General features: G+C 42.6%; 2 protein-coding genes across 9 annotated transcripts; both read left to right on the forward strand.

Moving 5' to 3' along the window:
* The first annotated feature begins 554 nt into the window (after positions 1-554).
* On the forward strand, positions 555-5,745 carry cops2 (COP9 signalosome subunit 2). Of its 2 annotated transcripts, none has more exons than XM_061067798.1 (13): positions 555-704; positions 1,096-1,209; positions 1,313-1,390; positions 1,470-1,595; positions 1,679-1,768; positions 1,868-1,945; positions 2,080-2,254; positions 2,339-2,517; positions 2,729-2,781; positions 3,291-3,388; positions 3,490-3,572; positions 4,029-4,087; positions 5,137-5,745. In XM_061067798.1, exons 1-13 carry the CDS (start codon positions 651-653, stop codon positions 5,279-5,281), a joined length of 1,332 nt encoding a protein of 443 aa, XP_060923781.1. In that variant the 5' UTR covers positions 555-650; the 3' UTR covers positions 5,282-5,745. The 2 variants fall into 2 exon arrangements, with proteins under 2 accessions (XP_060923781.1, XP_060923780.1); XM_061067797.1 differs by having other exon boundaries at positions 1,313-1,387; positions 1,458-1,595.
* Positions 5,746-6,813: 1,068 nt separating this feature from the next.
* On the forward strand, positions 6,814-23,722 carry secisbp2l (SECIS binding protein 2-like). 7 transcript variants are annotated; one of them, XM_061068026.1, is made up of 18 exons: positions 6,814-7,074; positions 11,077-11,291; positions 12,700-13,027; positions 13,145-13,304; positions 13,787-14,010; positions 14,716-14,740; positions 14,887-15,002; positions 15,707-15,817; positions 15,916-16,026; positions 16,530-16,697; positions 16,892-17,033; positions 17,243-17,418; positions 17,536-17,668; positions 17,765-17,927; positions 18,758-18,978; positions 19,318-19,496; positions 19,775-19,994; positions 20,433-23,722. In XM_061068026.1, exons 1-18 carry the CDS (start codon positions 7,054-7,056, stop codon positions 21,059-21,061), a joined length of 3,342 nt encoding a protein of 1,113 aa, XP_060924009.1. In that variant the 5' UTR covers positions 6,814-7,053; the 3' UTR covers positions 21,062-23,722. The 7 variants fall into 7 exon arrangements, with proteins under 7 accessions (XP_060924009.1, XP_060924012.1, XP_060924010.1 ...); XM_061068029.1 differs by having other exon boundaries at positions 19,318-19,472; XM_061068027.1 differs by having other exon boundaries at positions 14,890-15,002.
* The last annotated feature ends 617 nt before the right edge of the window (positions 23,723-24,339 follow it).

A 24,339-nucleotide genomic window follows, 5' to 3' on the forward strand; every position in this document is an offset into this window, starting at 1 on the left:
AAAAGTTTATATTATAGAAACATCCCACTTCTACATCCAGGTAAACTTTTATAAAAGTTTATATTATAGAAACATCACTATTCTACATCCAGGTTAACTTATATAAAAGTTACATTATAAAAACATCACTCTTCTACATCAAGGCAAACTTGTATAAAAAGTTATACTATAGAAACATCACTCTTCTACATCCAGGTAAACTTATATAAAAGTTACATTATAGAATCATCACTCTTCTACATACAGGTAAACTTATATAAAAAGTTATATATAGGAACATCACTCCTCTACATCCAGGTAAACTTATATAAAAGTTACATTATAGAATCATCACTCTTCTACATACAGGTAAACTTATATAAAAAGTTATATATAGAAACATCACTCTTCTACATCCAGGTAAACTTGTATAAAAATTTACATTATAGAAACGTTACTCTTCCAGATCACTGCAGCTGGTGAATCCTCTTTTAAAGTAGAATGTCGCTTCTTATTATCTGAGACGGTCCAACAGCGCCATCTATGGACGAGAAGCGGCTGCTGCTCCTGTGAGCCCTGCCTGACACAGCGTCCTCTCACCGCCGCTGCCGAATACAGCACAGGCCGGGGCCAGCGTCTGTCTCCGCCGCCGGATCCCACACATCGCCGACATGTCCGACATGGAAGACGATTTCATGTGCGACGACGAGGAAGACTACGACCTGGTACTTGCGACCGAATTCAAACCAAACCTCCATGTTTGTGTTCCGCTGGGCGCTAGCTGCACAGTGCGGGCTGGGGCTAGCTGTTTAGCTAGTTAGCTTGTCGGCTAATGTTAAGCGGAGGGCGGGTGACTGTCGTTAGCCTCCTAGCGGGCTAACGGCAGTTAGGCTACCTGGCTACTGTTAATAAACAGCTAACCCAGCCGGGAAGCTAATTGAGGGTTTGTGCTTTTTAGCTGTTTGGGTGTCACTGTCCAGTAAACAACAACAAGCTGGTAAACAAGCCCTGCTGGTGGATAGTAGGACTGTTTGCTACGATTAGCGGTGTGTGTTAGCTAGCTGAGAGTTACTGGTGTGTGTTATTCACGAACGTACATGTGCTCCCAAACAACAGGAATACTCAGAGGACAGCAACTCGGAGCCCAACGTGGACCTCGAGAACCAGTACTACAACTCCAAAGCCCTGAAGGAGGATGATCCCAAAGCAGCGCTCAGCAGCTTCCAGAAGGTGGAGTGCTGGTGCTGCCTAACACAACATGTTGTCTGTCACTGTGTGTGTGTGTGTCTGATGTGACTTGTGTTGACAACTCTCCATCTCGTGTCCTGATCAGGTGTTGGAGCTGGAGGGAGAGAAAGGAGAATGGGGATTCAAAGCGTTGAAGCAGATGATCAAGATCAACTTCAAATTGGTATGCCGCGCAACATGTGCCGTTGAAGTGAATGACTGTGTGATGAGTGATTGTTTTCCCGTGTATCTTGACCCTGCAGACCAACTTCCCAGAGATGATGAACCGGTACAAGCAGCTGCTCACGTACATCAGAAGTGCCGTCACCAGGAACTACTCGGAGAAGTCTATCAACTCCATCCTGGACTATATCTCTACCTCCAAACAGGTATAAACATGAGATGGAGTGAAACCCGGTAGCTTGGAGAATCAACTATTTGAAATGCTTAATCGTGTTTCCCATGTTGCTAGATGGACTTGCTACAGGAGTTCTATGAAACCACACTCGAGGCTTTGAAAGATGCAAAAAATGACAGACTGTGGTTTAAAACGAACACAAAGGTACACACAGATTATAAACAGGTTCGAGTTGATCTCACAAAATAATTTATCAGGAAAACGTTTGCTCAGAAATGCTGTTTTTTCATTCCTCCCCTGTAGTTGGGGAAGCTGTACTTGGAGAGAGAAGAGTATGGGAAACTGCAGAAGATCCTTAGGCAACTTCATCAGTCATGTCAGGTAATTGGGTCATTATTACAATTTTTTTTTATTGAACATGCAATAACGTTTTGCCTTAAATTGATATGAATAATTGCTATTTTGAATTCCTCATTATCTAATAGGTGATTGCTCTGTTTTTATATGACATGCAGACAGATGATGGGGAGGATGATCTGAAGAAAGGCACACAGCTGCTGGAGATCTACGCTCTGGAGATCCAGATGTACACAGCACAGAAAAACAACAAGAAATTGAAAGCCCTGTATGAGCAGTCACTTCACATCAAATCTGCCATTCCTCACCCGCTCATCATGGGAGTTATCAGAGGTACGATGGTGGACGTGTAGCTTTCTGATGTGTCACTGTTGTGGCTGTTTGCTGAACGACCTGTTCTTGTTTGCTCCCAACCAGAGTGTGGCGGGAAGATGCACCTGAGAGAGGGGGAGTTTGAGAAAGCTCACACAGACTTCTTTGAGGCCTTTAAAAACTACGACGAGTCCGGGAGCCCACGAAGGACAACATGCCTGAAGTACCTGGTCTTAGCCAACATGCTGATGAAGTCAGGAATAAACCCATTTGACTCACAAGAGGTATAACGTTTGTTTTACATGTTTACTTGTGCATGTACTGCAAGAATATGAAAGAAGAGAAAATACGACTAGTTGCAACATAACTTTGTGCAGCCTGCAATTTTGATAAAGTTTAGATCTGTACCGGTGTGTAATCAGAATGAACTGCTGAATGTATATGAAGATTTTTGAGTTCCATTTACATTGTTTCCCTGTTTTTTTTCCCTCAAAGGCCAAACCATACAAAAACGACCCAGAGATCCTAGCAATGACAAACTTAGTAAGGTAAGCATGCAGTTTGGTAAGATGGCTTTTGTTCATAACACAATTATTCTCTCTCTATGTGTTTTAACATTTCATACTCAGCATTTAGCACTTGACTCTGCATCTTCGTGTCACAACCCAGTTGATGAGGAGTCTCATGTTATTGTTGATGGCTGAAATCATACAAATGGACCCGCAATTCAAATAATAAAAACTGCTTCTGTCATGTTTTGAATAGATATTTTATCTCTCTGACATAGATTCTTGACTTTAAAGCCTTCGGTCAGGGTTTCATCTGGACTTCTCATTCCCTTTTGTCCAGATTGCCTCCTAGTTTAACAGCTCGGTTGTGTGCAGATGAACGGACCTTATATTGCCTTCCTAGTCATTTAATAGCCAGGAATCCACACCCAAAACTGTTATAAGAATAGTATTTACATACAATGCGATGTGTTTGGATGAGAATTGTTCTGTGGCTGGCGGATCACAATGTACACACTATAACAACACTGTCTGTTTTTCCTTTCCAGCGCCTACCAGAACAATGACATTACTGAATTTGAGAAAATTTTGAAAACAAATCACAGTAACATAATGGACGACCCCTTCATTAGAGAGCACATAGAGGGTGAGTGGCGACCGGGACCTCAGTCCACGTGTTTAATACATCTGTTGAAAAAGTGCTGTGTGTTTTTAAAGTGTTGCTGATTGTGTGTTGTTGTGTTGCAGAGCTCTTGAGGAATATTAGAACTCAAGTACTTATCAAACTCATCAAACCCTACACAAGAATACACATCCCTTTCATTTCTAAGGTAAGTCAACATCATAAAAAAAATTCCTTCAGAGTGACATTATGTTGTCTTTCCTCTTTGATCACATTCAGTATTATTGGCAATATTTGCACTGAAGGCCATTGCCCATTCTCAGTAAAGGAAATTCTGGTTTCATTGAGGATTGAGGATTATTTTTCAATTTGTGTAACATTGAGGTTGGCAGTTTTTTTGACTTTTTAAAAAATGTCTTTAGAAATAGTGCAGAGATATTTATGAAAAAAAAAAAACGCAGGCCAAACGCTTTTTTCCACACATACTCTATGTATTTATTACTTTACATACTTGCATGGTTTACTTTCTCCATGGGTTATTTGTTAAAACACAATGTTTACCACAAGATTTGCAGTGCGTTGAACTTCTTTAATGTTAAATAAGACTAGTTGATCAACTTCTTTACAGATTTGAGGACGAGTCTGATTTGTTGTTGTGTTTCAGGAGCTGAACATTGACGTGTGTGATGTGGAGAGTTTGCTGGTGCAGTGTATCTTGGATAAGTAAGTTTTTTCTCACGTTATTGCTGAGAAGTCTAAGAGATTTAATAACTACCTTCCTGTAAAGAGTTCTATTTCCTCATAGCAGGCATCATTTTGTCCAGGCAGGTGTGAGAAAAATGTCTTGCAAGGGAAAGCCGCAGATTACTCTCGCTTCATAAGTACTGAAACTGTTGAGAGAAATATTGACTTCATCATTTTGACATTTGGCCGTCATGCTCTGCGATGTTGAAGGGATTGTGTTTTCATTATTACCACTCAATTAAATGCAGACAAATACAAACCCCTTGTTTTATACAACGGATTGCACATAAGCCATTGATTTGCACAGACAGAAATGAATTATGCAGTCAAGTGGGTTAAACCCGAGTTAAAGTGCAGCTGTGTGGCGGTGCTTCCACTGTGAGCAGCTCTGGTTGGACAGTCTTACTGCTACCTGAAGAAATGTTGTTTGTTTTCATTTCTGCATTGTCTCACATCACAGTAAGCAGCCAGATCAGATTTCAGCTGCTTTCAGATGTGCCCTGATCTCCGCATAATCTCCTGAAATTGAGAATACAGCAAGAAATAATCTGGAGGATTCACCGTGAGCGAGTTGGCACCTTGGTGACGTTTCTAGTGTGTGATGGACGCAGGACTGAAAGAAAAAAGAATACTAACATCTGCGGATGAAAAAAAAAGAGCCATAAACATAGAAGACGAAGATGTCAACTTGAAAAGACAACGAAAATTAAGAGCTTTTGTGGATATGGGTTGACACATGTTGATGTAAACAAAACACTAATCTCTGCAGAGGAATTGATGTGTCATGTCCTGCATGCTGCTTCCATACAGACCAGAGAGTCTCCTGCTGCTTCATGTGTAAATGTGAAACTCCAGAGAAAATCCAGACCTTATTATTGTAGACTTTTTTTTGAGTTCCCGAGTTCATGTCCGAAACCTTTTCTGTGTAAATACGGGAAGCTGAACAACACACTTTTGATTTAATCTAATATTCCTCCAATTCAACATGTGTGGCCCTGCTGCTCACTCTCTGTTCTTCTCTTCCTCAGCACAATCCACGGCCGCATTGACCAAGTTAACCAGCTACTAGAACTGGACTACCAGAAGAGAGGGGGGGCTCGCTACACGGCTTTAGACAAATGGACAAATCAGCTGAACTCTCTGAACCAAGCCATCGTTAGCAAGCTCACATGATGGCCTGTAAAGCCCGGAGACGAGGAAAAAATGGCATGTTTGAATACATCCATAACGTATGCTACTGTGCTTCTTCCAGTAAACCCCTCTGAGACAAGACACACAGCACAGGTTTTAAGAATGCCAACGAGTTGAAGGAGACTTGAGAACCACCAGACGCGTGTTGTCTTTGTCCCGATGAGAGGAAATCACCGACACTTATTTTTGTTTTTTCATGTTTCCCGATTGGCAGATCCATGTGCAACACACACAAATGTTTCAGTTCTGTAAAAAAAATTAAAAAATACTTTAAAAAACATTTAAAAAAGTCCAGAATGTGTATGAAAAACGTGTACACAGTATTTAATGTATACTGTTGGTAATAAAACAGATTTCTTCTCAGCACTAAGAAAGGATTCAGCTGCCTTTGGACTGTGTGACGGGATGAACGTGGAGTTGAATAAAAACTGTTTTTAACTGATGAACGAGCCGCAGAGACACTTTTCTTTCGCTTTGACTCGAATCCCTGTGTGTTACAGCTAGGGTTAAAAATTCCGGGAATATTCAAAGGTGGAAACTTTCCATGGGAATTAACGGAAATATACGGGAATAAACTGGAAATGTTGTGGATAATTTATATTAACTGTATTTACCTTGTCATATACAGACATAAATATAAACATTTTGTTTTGTCATAGGCTGATTTGAGCCCTGAGGAAATTTTGGGCACTTGACTATACGCTTCTGCATCGTTGTGTCATTCTTAACATAGGTCTTTGCACAGTATTTGCAAATGTACACAGCGTTTCCTTCTACATTGGATGGGGTGAAATGACTCCACACATGAGATAGTGCACGTGGCATTGTTCTGTAGAATAAGATGAGAAAAAAGTTTGTAAAAAAACACTCATGCAATGCCAGTGATATAAATAGTTAGCCAAACAATTGGAATCGTCTGTAAACATATTTTACAATTGATGGATAAATTAATGGAAATAGGCTAGATGAACAGATGAACAATCCTCAATCAGCATGCTAATATATTTTCCCCAGTAATATCATCGAAACTTACCTGACTAGTCCTTCACTCTACAGCAGGCCTCAATAGTCCTGCTGTAGAGTGAAGGATGCTGGGAGTTATCTGTGCATGTGATGGAAGAATGCACAGTGGAGGGCTGAAACTCAACGTGAAGTGTGTGCTGCATTCCATACATCTTTCAAATAGAGTTTCAATGATGTTTTTATTGCTCAGCGTTTAATTTGCGTATTTTTTTTTTTCAAAATTCCCAAAATTCCCGAGCTAAACTTTCCGCCCCTTTGCAACCCTTGTTACAGCACACACACACACACACACACACACGCACACACACACACACACACACACACACACACATACACACATACACACACACACACACACACACACACACACACACACACACACACACACACACACACACACACACACACACACACACAACACAACACCGCTTCGCTTTCTGGGCTTGCTCGGCTTCCGTCCCAGGTGACTCCCATTTCCACAGTGACAGCAGTTTGCTCCGCGACCACAGGCTGGTCCGAGCTCCGCCAGCTGACGCAGCAGCAGCAGTTTGCAAGGGGGAGACAGACCCTCCAGCCCCCGGTGACCACCACCACCACGACCACCACCAGTAGCACCAGTACCACCATCGCCTTTATTACCGGTTCTGTCGACGATGGGGAAGTTAAAGCGACCCAGCTCCTGACGTCCACCCTGGGGTCGATGAGGGTTCGCGGCGGCGAGGCTGACTGACATGGACGCGAGTGACAATAAGGTAAAGAGAGTTTATTTTAACATTTTTCTGTTGCTAACACGTTAGCTTGTTGGGGAGGAAAGAGGGAAGGTAACGTTAGTTTTAAGCCGCCGAGGCCCAATTCTCCTTTTGTCGTGATTGTCATTTATATAACAACTTCTCTGTGTGTTGACTCTACAACCAGCAGTGTTACGTATGTTTAATTTCAATAAGCTCTTTTCGGGTTGTGTAGCACAACAGGGAGCAGCGACCCTGTTATTCCATGGGGCTAGCGAGCTAACATTAAAACAGCTAACGGTACCCGCAGCTCATTGGGAAATACAAAAACAGACAATGCATTTATTCCCATTCGTTACGTTGCACATGTGTTTATCCTCTTTAATTAAAAAAACGCCATAAATGTATTTTAATGACAACATTCACCCGAGTTAAACCCTTTAAATGCCAGATAAACGTTAGCTTCCCTCCAGCCAGCTAGCTTGCTCGCTAGCTAGCTTGTAAGCTAACCAGCCCCAGCTGTCATGTTGACGGCGCAGGTCGTGTGTTGTGCAGCTTTTTGTGTGTTTTTTTTTAAATGTGACCGTATGGAGAAACCTGCCCGGGGACAGGGAGATTCCACAGAGAGGTTTCAATCACAGCAGGAATGTGGAGCCGGGGAAGAGGTGTCGATGGGGCGGGGAGGTTTCATGAGCGACTCGGGAGGAATGTCTGGTTCTTCTGCATGTATGACATTCCATTCGACATGCAGGAAGTTCAGCCTGTGTTCCTCGGGTTTGTGTCCAGCAACATGTTACATCGATGAGTCTACACACAGGACAGGCTGGTTATCTACTCTCAGACTGCAGATTAGTATCTGCGTGCAGATGGAAGCCAACAACAACAGTTCTGCTGCATGATCATCTCTTTGATAATTCCCAAATCCCTGAAAACTGAGACATTTTTGGATTGTCTCATTTCTATATACTTAACTGTGCCATTAATAAGCATAATCTAACAATCTAATATCTCTACTTTAGCCTGTGTTCCTGGGTTTGTGTCCAGCTACATGTTACATCGATGAGTCTACACACACAGGACAGGCTGCTCCAAAACATGTGGTTGTCTACTCTCAGACTGCAGATTAGTATCTACATGCAGATGGAAGCCAACAACAACAGTTCTGCTGCATGAAGATTTAAAGGTCATCTGTGTTTTTATTATTGTTAATTATTGTCTTTTGTCCTCCATATCTATCTACGCTCCTAATCCTTTGAGGGATCTGGAGACAATCCTAGTTTGCACAAAAATCCAACAGCATTAAAAACTACTTCCTCTTAAATGTTCATGAATTTGTGCCAACTCCTCTCAAACCAAACCTCACAGCCTCCATGTAGGTAGGAGTCAATACGAGAACTGTTGTATCAGACTGCAGTATGTTATTTTGTAGTAGGTGTTCCCAATAAACTGCATCTGCATGCTCCTGTACGTCGTACACAGCCCACCCTGCTGCTCTTGTACAGAAGCACATAGTGTGTGGTGGTGGTACATGGAAAGCAACTGGTGTGAACACGCATGGACAAACAGAGGCTTGTGAGATCAGTAGCCCCCAGTTGAACCTCCCCCGAGTTCTGTCATCCTCAGCGGATGCACATCTGGGTTCTGACCTCATTGTCTTTTTCACAATCGCAGCTATTCTCACTGACACAGAGATGCACAAAGACTCATGGTTGAATCAAGAGATTCCTCCTCGGAACCGGCACTCGACCCCTTTTCTTCAAAAGTCGAGTTAGTCTAATTAGTCAGATTTCTCCGTTCACAATTCAAGATTCACCATTACTGAGCGACTGTGGCCTTCATGCTGCGGCTCGGTATGTAATTAGCTTATCCTTCAGCACTGTCCCTACTTTATCCTCTCAAACATAATCCTATACCAACAGCCTATCAGCCACACTGTGCCATCGTACAGGTTCAGACACCAACCGCTGTGGCGTTAAATCCTTCCAGTCCAGGCATCTGCTATTAATCTTTCGTAGTAAGAAAAATAATTAAATCTGTATTTATATTTGTAGTTTCTTTTGTACTGAACTAGCAAAACAGATTCCATTCACCATGACCTTTTTTTTTTTTTTTTTTTTTTTGGTAGGATGGATTCCTATAGATCACCTAAGGAAAACTGAGGGATCCACCCACAGTCAGTAGCAGTGGAAAACAATAGCTGTCTGTCTGACATCCACTGGCCGCACTGTTCCTCTATTCATGCATCCCGACCACTGTTTCAGAAGTGAGGGGGCGTCTTTGTACTCTAAACCCTGTCACCTCTCCTCATCCTCTGCAGAATAGTAGATTATCTTGAATGGGACCTCTCGCACAGACCTGCTAACTTGGGGTAGACCAGTGTCAACATGATGTTAAGTGAGGAGCACTGAGAGGTGTGAAAGATGCTTCTAGACGGATAGCAGAGTTAATAGACAGTTAACAAAACAAGAAGGGTAGTTGTGTTATTTTTCGGTCATGGCAAAAATTAGTCGTTTGCTTCTACTTGTAAATGTCAGGTACTTCAATGTTTTGAAGTTTCATGACATGATCATCTCTTTGATAATTCCCAAATCCCTGTAAACTGAGAAAATTTTGGATTGTCTCATTTCTTTATACTTAACTGTTCCATTAATAAGCATAATCTAACAATCTAATATCTCTACTTTACTACAGAGCACTAGTCAGAAGTGGCTGGTGGAGCTTGTGGTTTGATTTTATTTTTTATTCCAAAACCTGCTCTCACCTGATCTCTAATCTTTGACCTCTCTGTCTGCTCTATCATTTGTTTTCCATAACAGTCTGAGTGTTGGTTTGATATGATCAGCCTATAAATCTTGACAAGCATAAAACTAGACTGACAAGAAGAAGACCATGAGTCGGTGCACAGTGACTTAATCAGGTCATTATTGTGCCTTTGGGTTTTTGACTGAATTGCTTTAATAATTTTTTTATTGGATATTTTTGATTCCCCTGATACCTTCAACTCTTTATAAGGGTTTAAGAAAGAGACATATATGTTTTGCTCTAATCGGTCACTAGCATTGATTTATTTAATATGAAGAGTCTTATCATTTTCTGCATTTGGCCAAAAACTTGAGTTATTGTGGGGAGCAGTTTAAACACTAGATGGTAGATGTCAGGGTCTTCCATCTCTGCTTGGTCCTTCATTTGATAAAACCATTTATGACTATAACACGTTTGAGCCTGGTATTCGTCCCTTGTTGTGTCAGTTAAAAACAGAATATTTATTATTTATTATGCCTCAAACTAAATCTGTAAATCTACATCTACTATCACCGTACATCATCAGTGTTCAGTGCAGCTATAGTTTATCAGATTTTACCATTTATAAAATTAGCATTCTCTCCTTTTGGCTTTGAGGTACAGAGTCTCCTGTCAACATATTAAAATGAAGCCGTTCCAAGTCGGTTTTTGACTTACATCCTTTGGCAGCTGTGTGCTATACCTTTTATGAACTCAGAATGTTTTATGTCCTTGTACTTGATAGTTGTGTCACTAGACGCTTAAACCAGCTGTAGGCAGACTGTGAACAGACTGGAACAGAATGAGGAAATGCATTGCCCTAAATAAATGAGAGGCTGTACAGCTCACTCTGTCCCTGTCAGACATGCAGCACCTAAACATTCTTGGGCTCAGAAAGATTGTGTCATGCTGTTGTAGTTTTCAGTGTTTTGAGAGCTGATGCTGGAGAGTTTCGTCTTTAGACTTATTTTGATTGGATGATACAGATATGGAGGAGGCAAAAAACAAGGCCTTGAAAAAAAAGGAAGCAGAGAGTGTTGTGATTTACTCGAGCAACTTTATATCAGCAGTTTGACAAATAGGTCTGTGCTCCTTCTCTCATAATGTCAGCTGAGATTGGCTCCAGCCCCCCCACGACCCTCAACTGATAAGCAGTGTAGCTAATGGATAGATGGATGGATGTTCTGTGGTCCTTGCCGTCGCTCATGGTGTGATAGTAATGGCTGTTCATTTGTCTCTCTGCAGGATGTGAAGCTTTCAGCCGAAGTGGAACCATTCATCCCACAGAAGAAAGGTCTTGAAGGAACCCTGGTCAGCATGAGTCTTTCTGGAGAGGCCGGTGGTGGAGGAGGGAGCGGAGGAGGAGGAGGAGGAGGAAGTGGTGGAGGGGTGGAAACCACTCCCATACCAAGCTACCTCATCACCTGCTACCCTTTTGTCCAGGAGAACCAAGCCAACAGGTACTGTTTCTCTATCGGTGGGCTGGGAGGGATGAGGTAATGAGCAACACTCGCTTCAACTCCATTAGCTCTGGTTAAAGATAATAATGGAATTTGACAATGCAAAAATATAGCCATTCCCTGTGGCATTGTGGGAAGTCTGGTGCCCCCATTTTGAACTGCCCAAGAACAATCTTCTCTCTTCTGGACCATTCTATTTTCAGCATATCTCTGTGTACTATAAGAAGAAGAAGAGAACACCGTGTCCCTGATGTTGTGCTCCACTAAAGAGATCACGATCACAGCCTTTAAACAGTGTGCTGAGTGAGAGCCATTCGGTTGCTCTGTTGTTTAAGACTGCTTAATTATGAATGGAAACCTCCCCAGAGTTCCAGAGTTTACATGGAAGCCCAGTTTGTGTTTCCAGTGGCTCTTTCTTTGTCCAGAGTGATCTGCTGTATCCTGCACACATCCGCTCCTTTGTTTCCTTCCCCGCCATTTGAATGCAAGGAAATAACCCACTATAGTAAGCCGGCTGTGAAAATATCTTCTGGATCCTTATCCAGAGCTTTCTCCATACTACCCGACACTCCCTTTCTCACTAGCCATCACACACATCATGGGCACCGCCTCTGTCTTCCTAAATAAACTTTAATCTTATTTTGTGGAGCACAAAAAAAGTCTCCCCCGCATTATTGTTGTGTTTGTTTAGAGGATACAATCTGAAAAGTGTTTTGAATTAGCAACACAAAGTTTTAGAAACCTTTTAACTTTTCTATTTGGTATTTGTCAATACATAGTCTGATTTGACATACAGTGTATATTAAAATCTCTTCCTGTCTCACACAATACAGGCACATAGTGCAAACTTAGCCTAAGGCTGAACTACAGTAATGTATAACAATTGACAGCTAAATACTGTAGTTTTGTATTAAAACAATATGACATTTATCACAACCTCAACTTTATAGTTTTGTTCAGTCTTGTGTGTTAATTATAACCTTTTCAAATTAAGAGCAATTCAATTTTTAGAACATCTTTTAAGGGCCATACTTAACATTAACTTTATCCATGCACATTTATTCTTGCCTTTGAAACTCCCTCGGTTGAGCGTGTTTCTGAGCTTGAATGTTTATTGGCCTTTTCATAACAATGACTGGGTGAAAAAAAACTACGCAGATGACACATTTAACACGTGAGGGTTTTTTTCCACCCTGAACGTCACAGTCTTTATGTCGTAATATACTGGAGGAGGACAGATAAGGTCAATGTGTTATGAGAGGACACTTTGGATTAGATTTGGACGGCTTCTCAAATGCCCAGCTTCCTCTAATTATTAAAAAGCCATTTTCATACAGTCAGCATTTTCAAAGCACAGTATTCAAGAAATATTTGAGGAAATGAATTTTAAAACTCTACTGTTTCACAGGCAACATCAGATGTATAATGGAGGGGAGCTGCGCTGGCAGCAGCCTAACCCTTCCCCTGGTGGACCGTACCTGGCCTACCCCATCTTGTCTTCCCCCCAGCCTCCTGTGTCCAACGAGTATGCTTACTACCAGATTATGCAGGCTCCCTGCCCACCTGTCATGGGCTTCTATCAGCCCTTCCCTGGCACCTACACGGGTCCTGTGCAAACTGGAGTAATCAACCCAGTCTCAGCAGATGTCGGGGAAAGGCCACTAACTCTGGGACCAGCATATGGGATGGCTAGCCAGAGGGGGAGAGGCATGGTCAGATCTAACATCCTCCCAAAGGTACAGAACGTCAACAGCCTTATTGTGATACTGTCACATGAACGTCATAGGTCATTTGTTTCTTCTCATCCTCACCTTATGTCGTCAGTAACCCCGCCTCTTTTGACTCCCCTGTAGCAACAGTTAGGTGTGTGCCAGGCTTCAAGAGGTCGTCGGCCTCCAACGAGGAATGTAGCCGTGCAGAAGGAGGTGTGCACCCTGGGGCCCGATGGTAGAACCAAGATCGTCATGCTGGTTGATGCAGCACAGCAGACCGGTAAAAATACTGTGGCAACAAGTAAATATGCATTTAAGTGCCTCCTTGTAGGGTGTATTACATTTTTTGACAGAAAAGTTTATTGGCAGGTTCAGTGGTTTTCTTGAGTCCTGCGGCTGAAAGGAAGTTCAGACAAGAGCAGTGTCTGGTCTTACAGGTTGATGATGCTTGTGCCTAAGTTTATGAAAGACCTGGAATGCAGAGTTTCCAGTCAGAATGATTGACATGTGCAGCTCATGATGTAATCTGTGTCATCTCTGCTGCCGAGAAACCAGAGCCTGTGTGAATAGCTTGGGTATTTATGGTTTGATGTCACGTGAAAAACATCATACAGTTAACTCCCGGTCAAAGTCTGTGTTCATTGAATCTCTGTGGATAAATCTACAGCACGTATAATTGTTTTGAACTTACTTGCATGTTAAATATACTTGCAGTATTATTCCACTCTGTCACACCGTGCAACAAGTTGACTTCAGGTTTACTTTCTCCTCCCTTGCCCTCAGATTTCCCAGGTGAGGTGTCAGGGCGATGTGCTGCTGAGCGAGCCAGTCCTCTGCTGTGGAAGAACCGAACAAAGAGAAGACGGGCGTCCCATCCAGCTGAAAACTTCAACGAGCAGGGCACCTGTGAGGCAGATATAGACAGTGACAGCGGATACTGTAGCCCGAAACACAACCAGGCCGCTGGTGTAACACAACGACCAGCAGAGCATGCAGCAGCACCTACGGTATGTTAGCTCCTTACCATCAGCCCCAGATCCAACACATTTTGAAGAAATAGTTTTTACCTAATTCTCCTGTAAATTGATTCAGAAACAGAAGTGTTTTCATTCTGGTTTGGAGCTAAGCTAAAAATTCACAGTAAAAATGTGAAGCACAAAAGAAGAATAGTTGGACAGAAAGCAAGTCAGGAAGTAGCAAGTACAATGAACGGGATCTATATGCAACGTATTTTAGACAAAAACTAAATATGTGGACATTAGTTAAAAGATCAATTTAATTCAAATCCTTTTGCTCAGCTCCACCTCACTCACCTGCAAAAAATCTATTAATAATTTAGACGTCATACACATATTGGGAAATATAAACAAAGCTTCTGCTATGACGTTGCTTTGCTCTCTACAAAGCAAATAGTCATGTGTGGATTTGTATGATAGGTGGATTTACCCCAGATTATATCATTGTGTGTCTAAATTTAATCTCACGTGAGTCACAGCCCGAGCATTTGTCTCTATAATACTTTAAGAGACAAATGTTTCATAACAGGTTCTGAAGTAATGATGCTTGATGTCCTTTTCACTTGGCAGAAAAACTAGGACATACCACAACACACAAGACTTGATCCTTAAATTATTTTGCCCTCTCATTGTTACTAGCATGATTAACATACACGTGATGAATTAACTCGTCTCTACCCTTTGTGTGTCTTACAGGGAGTAGAGGCTGGTGTTATGACATGTAAGTTTGAACAAGGTGTTCCAATCTTTCCATACCTATTCACATCATGCTTTCATAGCCATAGTTATTATGCGCCCTGTATCTAATGACTTACAGATACATTTTTCTTTTACCTGAGAGACGCTATTGTTCTTTTTATTTGGTAGCAGATACCTGGGTGAATGTAGCCTCTCAGGCGACGCCAAAGTCCTGGGGGGACAGGAACGGCCAGTTACACAGAGCGGAGCAGAGGAAGAATCCTGAACAGAGAAACTTCTCACAGGTACGATCCCACTGGAGTGGACACTGAGTGAAAGACTGAAAGTCACTGAGCAAGTCCCCATTCAACTGTGGGGAACAGAGTCCAAAGTATGATAGTGGGGTGTAGGATAAGAAACAAAAAAAGGACTAAGACACCAAATAAACAGCAGCTGAGTTACAACTGAAGACAATAGTGTCAAAAGAATAAATAGAAAAGTGAACCAGAAGGCACTGAAGTTTAACAGTCAGACTTTTTCCTATTGTGGTTTTGACTTCAAAAACGTGGTGTGCAAAATTAGCATACCTTGCTTGCTAAAATGATAATTCTTGTAACGGTGAAGATTTTTATAAATGCTTATCATACAGTATATTTAGCATTAAACATTAGCATAGTGTTTTGGTGGCATGTGAAGTTGGAATTTTTCAGACTACTATCCGGTGTCACGTCCCTGACGTTTGAGCAATTCATCAAAAATTTGGCAGTTCACACTTCACTTACATAAAAGTTCACACTTCACTTACATAAAACTACACGTTTCACTCACGCATGGCCATAAACAATAAGATAAAAATAGGAATATATACAAAGGGTACAAAGCCACTAGGATTGTGTTAGTCTTCTCTTTTACAAAGTTGCAGTCACCCGACTCTATGTGCATAAATCAAATATACAGAGATTGTTGAATAGCAGAATCCTGTCTGACTCCTCTGTTCTCTGCCTTTCAGGATTTCCACAGTGGTTATCCAGGGCGTTTGCCACCCAACCAGTCAGAACAAAGACTGCAGCCAGCAGCGGCCACTGGCACTGAGCTCACTCCAGAGCCCCTCTACTTTGAGGTCAGCGAAGGTTTCTTGTGAATTTCATTTCAATGACTCACTGTTAACATCAGTGGTTTATGTTAGGTTCTCGTATGTAATATTTTCTACTTTGTTAGGATGAGGATGAGTTTCCAGATCTTCCTTCTGGAGGAGCTGTCAAACGTAGCACCAAACCAGAAGCTGCCCCAGCCCAGATACACACGCAACCCAAAATGCCCAAAAACCTGGTAAGAGAAAGGGCCTCCTGAAAAAGTTTTCAGTATAATTACTTTTTGCAGAGTAGTGTTGTCACGATACCAAAATGTAGGTTTCGATACCAAGTCATGAATTTCGATACCGATACTTTTTCGATACGATTTGTAAAAAAAAAAAAAAAGAGAGTTGCTCGGTCTGAGCAGTTGGCACCAGACTTCTGTAGTAAAAAAAAATGGGTTAGAATGTAAATAAAGCGGCAAAAAGCTTGAGTAACTATTTTGTCTCAAACCTCTAGAAGCTTGGAATTAGCATTGGATGCTGGCACTGACAGTACTTGTGTTGATTGCGCCTCTTGGTAACTTCACTGTTACTGCAAATGGTGCCTTTCTGAAATTAGTAGCAAGGTGTGGTGCTCCTGTCATATTGTGATTACTGTGGATGGGATGTAAATATCAGATAGGGAAGTCTAATCATTGACATTTGGGACCTTTAGACCCGTACTAAACACTAACTTGTGTCTCTACATGCATCACAGCTGGATAACCTACCAGAAAACTCTCCTATCAACATTGTGCAAACACCAATCCCCATCACCACGTCTGTTCCCAAGAGGGCCAAGAGCCAGAGGAAGAAGGCTCTGGCTGCTGCCCTGGCCACTGCACAGGAGTACTCTGAAATCAGCATGGAACAGAAGAAATTACAGGTATTTACCTGTACTATGTCTGCTGGTCATGAGGGTCGGGTTCACACTGAACACTTTGAATGTTACGACCTACTGCTGCATTTCTTTGCCGTGTTTTATCAGTTCCGCTCCGTCTGTCTTGGCCTGTGAATCGATCTCCACTTGTATTTGACTGGTTGTGAACATGTTCTGTCAATTCTTTCCTCGCCTGGCAGGAGGCATTCACCAAAGCAGCCGGGAAGAAGAGTAAAACCTCTGTTGAGCTGGACCTGGGAGACATGCTGGCAGCTTTGGAGAAACATCAGCAGGCTGTGAAGGCCAAACAAATCACCAACACCAAACCACTGTCTTTTACAGGTATTCATAGACTCTATCAGACATTAGCGAGTGGCATGAAATATATATATTTTTTAAATACTATATCCCTGCATTCATTTTCAATAATGGGATACAGCGTCTGTTAAAGTAACTGTGACTTGAAATAGCCCGAATTACCGGCTAAATGATGAACCTCTGTAAACACGGCCCGAGTCACACTCTGCTAACTTTGTCATCCTTTCCTCCAGTTGGAACAACCACTCCATTCCACAGCTCAGGCTTGATCAACGTGCCATCCATGTTGAAGGGTCATCAGCAGCCGTACTCGGCCCCACATAATGCCCTGGATTCCACTGCACCCCGCATCAAGAGAGGGAAGGAGAGGGAGATTCCCAAAGTCAAACGGCCAACAGCCCTGAAGAAGGTTGGTGATTACAGTTGACGCTCTAGATTTAGGAGAGGTGGGAGGATGATGCCATAAAGATGCTTTTTAAGAAGCCTTGTTTTTTTACCATCTGTTTTATACTTCTTTTTTTTCTAGATCATCTTGAAGGAACGTGAAGGGAAGAAAGGGAAGACGAGTGTGGAACAAGAGTCCTCCGGCCAGGAGGAACACGGAGATGAGTGTCTACGTTTTACTGATGATCTTACACAAGAGCCTGCCTCCCAAGAAGGTGAGTCCGATTCCCTATTAAGACACTTCGAAACTATATATTTTTGAATCCACCAAACAGTTTCTAATTACTTCTGGTCTGTTGTTTCTACCACAGAGAACGGTCTGAGTGTGCCCAGTGATGCGTCCCTTTCCCCAGCCAGCCAGAACTCTCCGTACAGCATCACTCCGGTGTCCCAGGGTTCTCCTGCCAGCTCTGGCATCGGGAGTCCAATGGCTTCAAACGCCATCACCAAGATCCACAGCCGACGTTTCAGAGAGTAAGTTCACACTCTTATCCCACATGGAGTGAGAAGCGGGCCGTGGAACAGGAAAGACCTTTCGTAGGAATCCTTGGCATTAGAAAGTCTGAAAGATGCAGAATGTGGTGACAAAAAAAGGGTTTGAGAAGCAAATATTTGTCCCACTCAAAACTCACAGAGCCGTGGCTGTGGCTAGCGTACACTGAAAGTTAACTGGTGTTTTTAAGGGCGGAACTGTACAATAAAGAATTGTCGCAGACAACAAGGATGCCTAGCACACTGTCCCTTCTCAGCAAAAATGTATGCCAGTGGTCACAAACACAGCTTTGTCCTTGTGTGTCCTCTGCTGTCGGCCTTTTGTCCCAGCCCACCCCTCTCGAACAGATTTTGCATTTGAAACCTCCAAAAAGCTTCAGTAGCCAAACGCTGCTCCTCAGCTCTGACCAGCCTGATGCTCTTTCCACAGACCACTCTGTCAACCTTGTGAAATATATTTAATTTACTACAAAGTTAGTAGAACAATGTTTTCATGAATATCTGTCTAAACATGCAGGGAAAATAATTTTAAGGAAGTCAACGCTCATCAAAATATATCATCGTAATAGTGATTGTATTTTTCAATTACTTGTTTTGTCTATGAAGCTTTAGAAACTTTCTCAATGGCTTGTTTTGATGAGCCCACACTCCCAAAGCCTGAAAATGAAAATCAACAAATCAGGATTATGAGAGCAACCAATACACATTACGTGTTTCCCGATTAATTACTTGCACTGTGGCCGCCTGTCACAACATGTTTTGAATACCGCCATGATTTATTTTCCTGTATCCTCACGTCTTATTTTCCTCAGGTACTGTAACCAGGTTCTGAGTAAGGAGATCGACGAGAGCGTGACGATGCTGTTACAGGAGCTGGTTCGCTTCCAGGAGCGGGTCTACCAGAACGACCCCACCAAGGCCAAGTCCAAACGCCGCCTGGTCATGGGTCTCCGAGAGGTCACCAAGCACATGAAGCTGCAGAAGATTAAGTGTGTCATCATCTCTCCAAACTGTGAAAAGATCCAGGCCAAAGGTAAAGAATGTCCCAAGCCCGTCTAATGCACCAGCTTCATATTATTGATCAGATTGTCTGACTGTGCTGTGAACATGTTTAAAGCTGCAGAGAAGTTTCACCTAAATCTGCAGCCTCCTTTGACTTTTGAGGCGAGTCGCAGAAGCTTGTTCAGCATTCCAGCTTCATCAGTCACACATTAATAGAAGCCAAGTTCTGCAGCCCTCTATCCCATTTTAGAAATGACCGAAACAGCAGGATTTCACTCACTATCAAAGTCATTCCCTTCTGTCCTTTTTTGTACATTGTTTTTTCGAATTTGATTCACTTGAGTAATACAAATTATTTCCTGTGTTTCAGGTGGTTTGGACGAAGCGTTGTACAATGTGATTGCCATGGCTCGGGAGCAGGAGATCCCATTTGTTTTTGCCCTGGGCAGAAAAGCTCTTGGTCGCTGCGTCAACAAACTAGTGCCTGTCAGTGTGGTCGGCATTTTCAACTATTCGGGAGCCGAGGTAACGCACCACCAGCCAATAAAAGTAAAGTTGTTATAAATTGCTTTCTATCCATCCACCTAACCACCCACCCATACATCCGTCTGATGCACTAATCTACATATCACATACAATACAGAGCTGTAGAGACTTATAGGGACCTTGGAGCAGCTTGTGTTTCTTATTTATTAACTATACCAAGGAGATTGTTTTCTCTGTTTGACATTGACATTTCACTTTAGTTAAAACATCAGACTTTCTACAGTTTCCTTTTTTTTTTTTTGCCTCTTTGTAACTCGATCAAATCTCTCTACCTCCTTCAGGGTCTCTTCCACCGTTTAGTGTCTCTGACAGAAGAAGCCAGGAAGGCCTATAAGGACATGGTGTCCGCTCTGGAGCAGGAGCAGGCCGAGGAGGCGCTGAAAAACGACAAGAAAGTCCCACACCACATGGGGCATTCCCGTAACCACTCTGCTGCTTCTGCAATCTCCTTCTGCTCCATCTTCTCTGAGCCCATCTCAGAAGTCAATGAGAAGGAGTATGGTAAGATCCCTCATTTCTGTCTCTCTGCTTTCATCTTTGTCATAGTTCTTAAGGCGTATCTTTAATCAGAATTATTCCAATTATTTACTCAATAAAAAGAGTAAGGACTGGATTGTGTCTAAATCAGATACCAGATAGTGTCTTGTGGGGACCTCTGGTTTAGTTTGAATCTTTATAAGATTTTGTGATTTCTTTTATACAAAACCTTTGTCTGAGAAGTAATGAGCAACTAATCTGTCAGACATAAACTGAGTAAAAAGCATATTCCTCTGACATGTAGCAGATTAGAAGAATAAAGTAGCATGGAATGGAAACAAGTGTAATTTCTTCCAAATTGCATTATAATACAGAACTTGAATTAATGTCCTTTGCTTCGACCCCCGACTGTTATTCAGCTGAGATGAAAATTGAGCCTAACAAATGTATTCATTTCACCAGAGACCAACTGGAGGAGTATAGTGGAGACTTCAGATGCTCCGGAGCCTGTTGAGGCTGAGCAGAGTCGCCCTGCACCTCCCACAGTCAGCCAGAAGGAGAGTGAGCCGCTGGCAGCCCCCACCATCGCAGCTCCGTCTGCCTCCACCGCTCCCCAGTCCAGGGCGGGGCCTACGACGCAGGGTGTCGGTGAGAGAGATGAGGTGCGGGTGGACGATCGGCTGGAGCTGGCCTCACAGCAGAGCACAGAAACGGGCTCGTTGGACGGAAGCTGCAGGGGTCCGCTGAACTCCTCCATCACCTCCACCACTTCCACCCTCGTCCCCGGGATGCTGGAAGAGGCAGACGAGGAGGAAGAGGAGGAAGAGGACTACACCCCTGAACCTATTGCTGTGGAGGTGCCCACCCTCAGCAGCCGCATCGAATCCTGGGTGTCCAAGACCCTGGAAAACCTGCAGCTGGGAAAGAGCCAGGAAAGTACGGAGGACGAGGAGGAGGAAGAAGATGAGGAGGAGGAAGAGGAGGAGGAGAGAGGGCAGAGTGAGGATGAGGAGGACCTCGACTCAGCAGACATCACAGAGACGACGTCGGAGGACCAAGAGCAAGTGGAGGCTAAGAAGGTCACCGTCTGAAACCACTTCTCCTCCTCCTTCTCCCTCTCTTCTTACATACAGTCATCCGCTCTGTCCTCTGGCTCTCGCCCATCCCTCTTCACAGCCACCAGCAGCTTCTCTCCTCTGTCTCTAACCCCTGACACTAGACATAATCTCAGGTATCCAACCAACTGACCAACACTCACACGCAGCCCGTTCACGTGTCGCGGAGGAAACGACCAAGCTACAAACACACAGGCTCGCAAGACCAACCAACAGCCAACACATTATGAAGGATAGTAGTGACATGTATTCTGCCCACAACCTGCTACACTTGAAATCAGAGGGAAGCTTTTGATTCTCCTCCTCTTTAACTGAACTCTTTTAGAGCCGAGGACTTTTCTGGGAGCAAGTGGTGAGCGCTAAAGAACTGTTGCTGTCAGTCGCTCACAGAGAAGGAAGGTTGGAACCTTTCCGCTCCCATCTTACTTTACACAGAGCCCAGGAAGGTTTACAGCTCTGCAAGTATTTGTGTGTGTGCGTGGATGAGTGTGCGTGTGTGTGTGTTTACAGACACATGTAGTTTGCATTTCTTTTGCTGTGTTTATTAGTTTTATTTATGTAAATAACCTGTGTTTTCTCACTTCATTGAGGGCAGGAGAGACGTGCATTTCTTACACTACATCCATATCACTTCATTTTGGTTTGAAACTCATCCCTGCTACGGATCCACCTGACATCCACACTCTGGCATTTGAGGGGAAACAATGACATAGACCGCTTATGCTGATTCGTCAGGCTCCTATCACATGACCTGACCCACTTCTAGAAGAAAACAAGCGGCATTAGCCTTGATTATCAGTGTAAAACCACAACATGACTAATTAATTACATGTTAACTGTTGTGTTTGCTAACAGCTGTTGTGAAGTTACATTCTTCATTTTTCAACATCGTAAATTCCTGATTACTCTGGCAGGTGCGTGCCCAGTCTGTGTGAGTGGTCACATGATGTGCGTTTCCAGGCCTGTAAGTATGAACAGGGATTCAAACTGTTTCTAGAGCCAGAAGGCTTTTGTGGACAGGGATCGTTTTAGCTTGAAAACGCCATTTTCCTCCCTAAACGTTGTCGTATGGATGTAGCTCGTATCCCTGCTTGGTTGGTATTTACTTCTCCTCGCAGAACATTACAGTGTCAGGGGTTCTGTCTTTCTACCAAAACCACTCCCACCCATCAGTCTTCTGAGAGTGTTTTTCCTTTTTTTGTTTTCTTAACATTCAAATGAGTTTGTTTTCCGTTCTGTATTCAGATGATTCTAATGACGTAACTTCCATGAAGCGAAACAAGCTTTGTGTGTATATATAACCTCGTCTCGGTGGTTCTACTACGGTGTGTAACGGTGTGTCATTGATTTGTGAAGCTGTTTGGGGTTTGTTTCCTCCGACTGGGATTGACCTCAGCTCCCATGTGCTGCCTGTGCTTCATAAAAAAGAAAAAGAAAATGCTCCTCCTCTTCTCCGTGGTGGTGTTTGTTTTCTGATTGGGGCGGAGCTCTCCAGCTGTCTCTCACCAACCTCACCCGATTCATCACTGGTGGCACTTCAAGTTTAGCGTTGAGCACTGTCGCCTCCCAGCGAGAAGGCTCCGCCCAGTTTGACCTCTCTGTGTGGGGTTTGCATGTGAGTGTACGCTGCCTCCTGCTCAGTGTCGGATGGGATTGGCTCCTCCTGCGATCCTTAGGGGATGAATTTATCTTTTTAAGTCAAAGTATGCAGTTTGTTTTTAAGTTACTCACTGGAGTCATTAACAGCAATATTTAAATTACTGGGCAAAACAAACAAACACTTAAATCAAGCTAACCCAAAGGACAAGCTTGTGTTTACTCGTCTTAATTAAGTTTACAAGTGCCCAAGCCTGTAAAAAAAAACAAAATCCGACATGTTTGAAGTGAATCCTTGTAGAGCTCAGACTTTTTCTCCAGTTTAAAGTCCCGTCCCCACAGCTGAGACGCTCTCCTCCGGGCAGAGTCAAACCAGTCGCCCCACAGTCATGCACATGCTACCGATAAACCCTTGTAAATACAAGTGTACAAAAGAGACTTTGATTTTGCATTGTATCAACAAAAAACAAAAAAAAAGACAGTCGTCCTGTTCTTAAAGCCATTTGATAGTTAGAACATTTTAACAGTTGGAATCCAATTTGATAAAAAGGTATTTGATAGTGAATCATGGCGAGATCTCAGCCTGTCTATGATGGTGCGCCGTGTATATGCAGTGTGTCGGGCTGTATGCAATGTGAAGCCTGAGATAGGAGATGACGGTGTACTGAATGTCTTACTGATGAAAGTATTTCTGGTTTGATTCAAGGTACGCTGTGTGTAGGCTTTTTGTTGCCATGACTTCCATCACAGTGTTTGAAGTATGTTAATTGACAGCAAGTGTGTATTTTGCACTATGTAAATATAGTACTGGTTTAAGGTCTTGTAACTAATGTGAACACAAAAAACAGACAACAAAAAAAACGGTTCAATGAAGTACTTTTTTCAGCGTGTTCCTCGTCTTTATATGGATATTTAAGGCCGTCTCCTTCAGACTGTACATCACTAGCATCATTGTTAGAGGCTGTTTTCCCATAATCCTGTTATCGCTCTTAATCTATATGAACAGGTGATTAACATCATTAAAATGTCTGTTTAAGTACATCATTGGGTTGTTGCCTCATGCTTTGTTCCCCTGGGAGTTTCATCATGTACAGAAATTAGTTTTCACTGAAGCTGAAACAACAAAAATAGTTTTAGTCTCATTTAAATGTGAGGTTATGAAGCTGTTTTTTTGTCTCTGAGAGTAAATATACTATTTTGTGTTTTGGACCTTTTAGTAAATAAAATTAGATAAAATAATTAGATCAAATCACACTTAGCTCCAATACAATGTAAGGGCATAAATATGTTTTCTAGTATTTTATTGACAACTAGAATGGTACTCAGTAGAGCGCCAAACAGTCCCCTTTAAAATCAGTCAAGCTTTTAACTCGAGATCCATGAATTTTCGTAAATTTGGTGAAAATGTAGCGAAAATTTAGTTTTGTTGACCTGGCTCCTTTTCTGGCTCCTTACCAAAATGTAAAGGCTTCTTCCCTGACCCGAACTGCATGTTTTCTACACAGTTGTGTGTCAATCTGTTCAATAGCCATTGCGTAATCCTGCAAACAAACAAACAAACACAGATGAAAACACAACCTCTGTGGCGGAGGTAACACTGCTTAATGGAGAATTGAAAAAATGAATTGATCCTAAAATGCATTTATTTCAGGCCCAGA

Source organism: Limanda limanda, chromosome 3 (genome assembly GCF_963576545.1).
Source record: "Limanda limanda chromosome 3, fLimLim1.1, whole genome shotgun sequence".
NCBI classification, from domain to species: Eukaryota; Metazoa; Chordata; class Actinopteri; order Pleuronectiformes; family Pleuronectidae; genus Limanda; species Limanda limanda.